This window comes from Bactrocera tryoni, unplaced genomic scaffold, assembly GCF_016617805.1.
Source record: "Bactrocera tryoni isolate S06 unplaced genomic scaffold, CSIRO_BtryS06_freeze2 scaffold_7, whole genome shotgun sequence".
Classification (NCBI taxonomy): Eukaryota; Metazoa; Arthropoda; class Insecta; order Diptera; family Tephritidae; genus Bactrocera; species Bactrocera tryoni.
This window is the reverse complement of record NW_024396366.1, coordinates 19,744,248-19,752,094: the sequence shown is the minus strand read 5'-3', so window position 1 is coordinate 19,752,094 and position 7,847 is coordinate 19,744,248. Positions and strand designations below refer to the sequence as shown.

The window sequence follows — 7,847 nt, the reverse complement described above, 5'->3', positions numbered from 1 at the left end:
AAAGTATGCTTTATTTAAGTTAATAAATTAATCCTTATTAAAGTAACGAATGTATTTTAAATTACAATTTTTGATAGCTTTCTAAATATCAAAAATAATTATTCATATTATCCTATCAATTATGGCAATTGGAAAAAAAAATTAATCTCTCAGTGTAATAGAGTGTACAATATTCTTGGTTTGTCCGTCTTTAGCCAACACAAACAAACTGGAGGGTTTTGCCACGCGAGAACATGCCACATATAGTTGTCCGTGGGAAAAGCATGGTGTTTCCAAATCTAAGCCACATACAGACAATGTGTGCTTCATTGTACATTGCATCACTGAATGATATCGTTAGATCATTGCACCTTGTACGATGCCGATACAATATATCATCAGTCATTGAATCTTTGTGATTATCCCACAACATTTGTGCTCGGGCTGGGAAACATGTAGTCAGTACTATAGCAAATAGTAGACGAGTTTGTGATCCTGTGCAGTTTAATGTTGCTTCAGCAAGCGACAGTATCCCAGTGATTGTCGTCTTCTAGCAACCCTAGAGCAAGACATGCATCTTTATACGTAGGATACTGTTGTCCATCTACCTTACGTATATCTTGAAATAACAATGGCCCGGTGACATTAACCAACAATAGTCGCAGGTAAAAGCACTCAGTCTGCCTTGGATTGACTGTATATACACTACCCAAAGTATTTGATTTAAATAAACCTGGGTGCGCATCAACTGGTGTCCCTTGCTTGCGGGGTATCCATTTCCTTTTTTGAGCCCATGTAAAATACCGTGGAACTTCAGAGTAGAGAAATATTTGTGCGAAGGCACCAAAAGCATCCGCACGATTGCACAGTTCAAAAAATTCGGTCAGCGTAGTTTTTGGTGGATTTATAGCACGATCAAGCACTGTATCGTTCGTGAAATATACGCGCTGGCCGTTTTCAAGGTGGACAGCTAAATGGATAACTGCTGGATCCCGTTCATGAATTGGGAAACCGAAAATACGCCAGACAGCTTCATTGGAACTGACATACCGGCCAATTTGGTAATTCGTAATTTCATCATTTTGATTCAACGGAGGAGAATGTACATTAGTATTTTCAATTCTAAATACAGCCATATCACTCCCTTTATTCACATATTTGCAAATATATTTGATACTCTTCACCGAACTGCATGACTCAGCATTAATATGAGCATTGAATGTTTTGCTCAGCAGAGGTGAATATGGTACCACCCAACGATTGTCAATGTCGATGTCTGCGTAGCTGATAGTTTTAATGAAAGTTTGTCCGCCATTTTCGGTACTTCTTCGACGATATATTGGATATCCGTCAACATGTGTGACCGTATCGTTAGTAAAATCTTTAGGAAAACGCTTTGTACATTTTCCGTCTACCATGCAAGGTGATGAACGATTCAGATTTCCGCACGGACCATGAATCATGTTTTCAATAACAATATCAAACAGTAATTGATCAGTAGACGGATCTGGAATCTCTGCAGAAATCAAACTGTCGATGTTTTCAGCACGTATTTTGTCGACCAACCAAATTAAAATGTGAGCATGAGGTAATCCACGCTTTTGCCACTCAACTGAATACATCCAACAACGTGTGGAGCCAAATACATTTAATTTTGTAATAAAGTTGATTAAAGACTTTAATTTTTGTTTAAACACACGTGCTGTAATATCATGACGATGTATTGCATTTTGTCCTGGTAATAGCAACGATGTAATTTCCTTCCATTTTGGATTACATGTAAAAGTGATGAAAAGACACGGTCGTCCATATTCCTGAATGTATTCTTGCATGTGACGTGGACTACCTACGAACGATGATGGTAAGATAACAGAGTTACCGATTTCGGGAGTGTCAGCATTGTTCGCAACAGCATCTCGTAAGTGAATATATTCTTCCGTACGCAGCTTTTGTTGATTATGTCGCAAGTATCGTAGTCTTTCACTTTCTATCTTCACATACATGTCGACTGTAAATTGTTGACAAAGCTCACGACATCGTAAAATGATGTTGTCTCGACCGCGTCTAATCATCAAATGATATGAATAAAAAACCTTTGAGCTAACGTTCTTATTTGTTTCAGCTCCTGAATTACCTGTTACGGGATCTCGTTGTTTAATATTTACGCAATATCCGTCTTGTCCCTTCCAGAAAATTAGTGGATATTGGAGAGCGTCACATGAACGATGGGTATCACTGATGAACTGAAGATCATTATTTCTTCTTCGAATCACAATTTGTTGCGTAGATGTACGGTCGCCAACCATGATTCCAGCAATGTCGTCAACAACAGGTGCGTTGAATCTACGTATATGCTCTCCAGCTGGTGTTCTATCAGGGTTGATGACAATTGCGTGATTGTCACTTTGTAGCTTGAGCATGTGTGATTTGAATAACTTTAATAATTCATTTTGCTCATTTAACAGAGCGTCCAGCTCGCTGACGATACGTCTGGCAAAAGCTGAATTGAGATTATGGTGGTCGCAACGTACATCCACGCGATTGGCGAGTGCCCGTTCGGAGTTCTCGCCACCCATGAAGTAGATTTGTAAAAATTTATGAGATTCGTTTGGCATTGGCAGCAATGAGCCCACTTTGTGATATACTTGGCCTTTGATTTTGAACGTTGAATTAAATTGTTGACCGTTTGCAGCAATATTATTAACTATTTCTGTTGCACCAAACGATGTCATTTGGAAACATGAATTAAATGTGCGAATTGACTTCAGGAACAGGCTAGAATCTGGATCTGTACCGATAAGTAAACCGTGCAATGGTTCAGGTGGTGTTTCAATTTCAGTTAGTTGTACTTTTCCTGATGAGCAACACATCCCAACTGGTTCATTTTTAAATTTAAGTGCATGACAATGCGAGCATTCCTTTTCCAAAGTACCTATAACCACTTTGAAATGAGCGTAATATTCAACATCAGGCTCGTACTGGAATGCTAGTCGAAGAAATGAATCTGATGTTAATGCTCGATAAACTTGTTTGCGTTGTTGGTCAATTCCTCTACGTCTGTCGACTATCAATCTGCGAGTTTCTCTTCGTTTTAATTGTCTCTGTTGATTTCTTTCATCTCGTGTCTCTTGTGATTGTGATTCACGTAACTGCCTCACTCTCACACGCGTATCTGCATTATTTTCTTGAACTTGGTCGCTTGATCTTCATGCTCTTATATCTCGTATGGTTCTAGAAATGGTCGTTCGACGACTCAAATTGGCCCCTTTGCTTTTTTGCATTGCTGACTGGCAATAATTAAATTATTAATAGGTAATAAATCCTTCTATCAGTGTATTGATGAAAAACAGTGACATAATATGGTATTCATTTGCTTATTATTTGACTTACCTTTTACAATAATAAAACCGGTATATTTATTAATCACCTACACTTTTTCGTTTTGATTTCAAACTATTTCAAACAAGTAAGGAAGGGCTAAGTTCGGGTGTCACCGAACATTTTATACTCTCGCACGATAAAGTGATAAGCGAGATTTCATTATCCGTCATTTACATATTTTTCAAATACCGTATTTGTGTAAAGTTTTATTCCGCTATCATCATTGGTTCCTAATGTATGTATATACTCGTATTATACAGAGAAGGCATCAGATGGAATTCAAAATAGCGTTATATTTAAAAAGGCGTGGTTCTTAACCGATTTCACCCATATTTTGTACATGTCATCAGGGTGTTAAGAAAATGTTACATACCGAATTTCATTGAAATCGGTCTAGTAGTTCCCGAGATATGGTTTTTGGTCCATAAGTGGGCGAGGCCACGCCCATTTTCAATTTTTAAAAAAACCCTGGGTGCAGCTTCCTTCTGCCATTTCTTTCGTAAAATTTAGTGTTTCTGACGTTTTTTGTTAGTCGGGTAACGCACTTTTAGTGATTTTCAACATAACCTTTGTATGGGAGGTGGGCGTGGTTATTATCCGATTTCTTCCATTTTTGAACTGTATATGGAAATGCCTGAAGGAAACGACTCCATAGAGTTTGGTTGACATAGCTATAGTAGTTTCCGAGATATGTACAAAAAACTTAGTAGGGGGCGGGGCCACGCCCACTTTTCCAAAAACATTTCGTCCAAATATGCCCCTCCCTAATACGATCCTTTGTGTTAAATTTCACTTTGATATCTTTCTTTATGGCTTAGTTATGACACTTTATAGGTTTTCGGTTTCCGCCATTTTGTGGGCGTGGCAGTGGGCCGATTTTGCCCATCTTCGAACTTAACCTTCTTATGGAACCAAGGAATACGTGTACCAAGTTTCATTATGATATCTCAATTTTTACTCAAGTTACAGCTTGCACGGACGGACGGACGGACAGACAGACATCCGGATTTCAACTCTACTCGTCACCCTGATCACTTTGGTATATATAACCCTATATCTGACTCTTTTAGTTTTAGGACTTACAAACAACCGTTATGTTAACAAAACTATAATACTCTCCTTAGCAACTTTGTTGCGAGAGTATAAAAATAGTTAAGAACAATACAATTAGCTTACAAGACGTGTTTATTTACATGATATCACTTAATAAACTGAGAGTTAAAACTGTCTTTGTCAGATTAATAAATTGTGAATAAATAATTATTGCACTGGAAATGAATGATAAATTTATGATGACAGTAAAATTAACATGAGAGTTGCACAGAAAAAAGTGCTACGATTGATACACGAATAAAACCGAAAAAAATTGCTGAAAAATGTATAGTGAGTAAGAAAGAAGACCGGCAACGCCCTCATCCCTATTCTCATAATTAATGGAACTTGAAATTATGAACTATGAATAAGAATTTATCGTACTACAATTGTAATATTCGATTGCCATCTTGCAACCCTATTGCGGATATGCGGATAGAATTTCGTCAACGATATCTCACGAACAAATCAACCGATTTTGACACGGTTTGCGGCCATCGACGTGATTTTTCAGAGTCGAAAGCTGATAAGTCTTCAGAATTAATCGGTCGAGTCGTTTCAGAGTTATTTCAAAAATCTATTTTTGCGATTTCTTTCGTCAACAATTTCTCGCAAAGAAAATTGATCGTTTTTGACCCGGTTTGCGGTAATCGGCGTAGTTTTGTGAGGTTGAGTGCTGATTAGTTTATGGAATTGATCGATATAGCCGTTTAGAAGTTATTCCCAAAAAACCACTTTTGAAATTTTTTTGTTGTTGTTTTTTTTTTGAGTTTTCTCGAAATTTAGCGATCCGAATCGGCTCAAAATTATAGAAAGTCGAAGATAAGTGAAACTCTTTGAAATGCCGTTGGGTAGGGTTGAATCGCTTGATCCGTTCAAAAGTTATAAGCGGGTCCAATAACTTTAACAACCAATAACTTCCCGATTTTAGAAAATTTTTAATTTTCTTCGCGGAAAGTTAAAAAAATTTATGGGTGTACCACCCTTAACATTTAGGATGATGAAAAATAAATGTTGTCCGATTCTCCATCCTAGCCGATATGCACGCTAAGATTCACGAAAATCGGTCCAGCGGTTTCAGAGGAGTTCAATAACGAAACGGAGTTCGACGGGTTGTCGTGCATTTATTATCAGACATATGTACCACCCGAAGTGGGATTGTGGTGTCCGCAAGGTCCATGAACCATATTGGTTTTCAACATTTGGTATAATACTGTATCTTTCTCTGCATCAGGAATTTCCGCAGAAATGAGTTCATCAGTTTGATCAGGTGTAACCACCATCCACCATCCAAAGAAGAATGAGTGCGTGCGGCTAACTTTTTTTTTGCTACTCAAAGAATACATCCAGCATCTAACAGCACCATAATATGTATGTACCATATGTTGCTTCAAGATAAAATCCATCAAACTCGCTGCTGTTGTTGGAAAAGTCGTGCTGTGACATCGTGACGATCGCTTGCTGATTGACCGCGTTCCATAATTCCACATGTACATATGTCATTGCATCCTGGGAGTAGTCGTTCATTTGTCTTGGGCTGCCATACGTTGATGGCAAAAGGAACTCCGATCGATATTAGCGCGACTTCTTCGTGGCTTCGTAAGAAATTTCAATCTGTAATTGATAACTTTATGTGAAACATAACGTTTTCACTGAATAATTTTCAATAATTTTTCTTTTGAACAGCCGGAATAAAAAAAGCATGCGACCGAAATTGAATGATTCAAATATTTGACAAACAAAAATTTTGAAAAACAAAACAAACAAAAATTGAAAAAAAATTTGTATGGAAAAATGTTACTTTTTGGGAATTTTCCAATTTCCAATTTCCCTTAACATTTAGGAGGATGAAAAATAGATGTTGTCCGATTCTCCACCCTAACCGATATGCACGCTAAGATTTACGAAAATCGGTCGAGCGGTTTCAGAGGAGTTCAATAACGTACACCGGGACACGAGAATTTTATATATGTATTTTTTATGACAATATTATGAAGAATTGAATCTTGTTGTTTGTCAGGTATTTCAGCCGATATTATTGCATCTATAGAATCTGGTTGTACTTTGTTAGCCAGCCACAATAAAATGTGGGCGTGAGGTAAGCCTCTTTTTTGCCATTCTACGCGGTAAACAAAGGCTGGTCCAAAAATATTCTTCTTCGTTAGTAGGTCTATCATTTTCTTGAGTTTTAAATGAAATACTCTAGAAACCAAATTATGTCTGTCGTAAGAATCTTGATTAGGTAATAACTCAATTTTTATTTCCGGCCATTCTGAGTTACACGTAAATGTAATGAAGAGATCAGGTCTTCCAAATTTCCTGACATATGTCAATGCATCTTGACTTTTTTCATTCATGAATCTGGGGGATCCTGTCAATGACGACGGCAATATAACGTGCTGGCCAATATTAGAAGCGTTTATATTCCCATCATTTACGACGGCATCTCTTAAATGAATGTATTCTTCTGCTCTCAATTTTTTTTTTGATTTCTTTTGATGAAGTCAAGCCTCTCTGAAATCATTTTAATTTTTCCATATCAACACAATATTGGTTGAATAATCCTTTGAAATAATGTATGCTGTTAAAGTCATTTATTCTCACAATGAGTCTAAATGCATAAAACTGGATACATGATACAGTTTTAGATCTAGCAGTAGTATCCTGCTGTGGAATATTAATACAGTATCCGTCGTTTCCAAAGGGAAATAGTAAGGGTTATTGAAGCGGGTCATAAGATCTATGAATTTCAGAAACTCGTCTCTCTCAGTCAACACAATATCTCGGGGACCGTTGTCTTCGTCGATTAAAAGAACAGCTACCTCATCTACTACTAGGCGGTTTCACATCAGCACGAATAATAAGTTTTAAATCATTGGGCGTTCTATTTTCCAGATTGTACTTAAAACTTTTAATATACGTATTATGATCGTGAAGATATGTTTGGAGAACGTCGATAAGATCGATTTGCAAGCTAGGGTTTAAATTTGAGCGCAAGGATTTCTGATCTGCATGGGAAACAAAATATATTTGCAAAAATTCGGGTTGTGCCCTTTCAGCTGGAAGTAAGTCACCGATCAAATGATAAACTTGCCCTTGGACTTTTAAAGTGGGCATAAAGTTTCCCTCACGAATTTCTTTGGCACCAAATGAAGTCATCTGAAATAGTGTATTATATGTATTGTCTTGGGTGATTTAAGAAATGCTTTGATGATGGATGTGAGCCTAATATGAGTTCTTTTAGAACTGATGTTGGTTGCGGAATTATAGGTATATTTACTTTGTCACCACTACATCACAGTCCAGGAGCTTCCGCCGCCCATTTTTATGCTTGGCATAAGTTGCAAATTTTATCCATTCTACCAATATCAATATCATTTAGCTCAGTATAGTCA

General features: G+C 37.3%; 1 protein-coding gene across 1 annotated transcript; it reads right to left on the bottom strand.

The window, feature by feature from the left end:
• Positions 1-494: 494 nt before the first annotated feature.
• Positions 495-1,442, bottom strand: LOC120781834. The gene has a single exon (XM_040114056.1). The coding sequence runs from the start codon at positions 1,440-1,442 to the stop codon at positions 495-497; it is 948 nt and encodes a 315-aa protein (XP_039969990.1).
• Between the last annotated feature and the right edge of the window lie 6,405 nt (positions 1,443-7,847).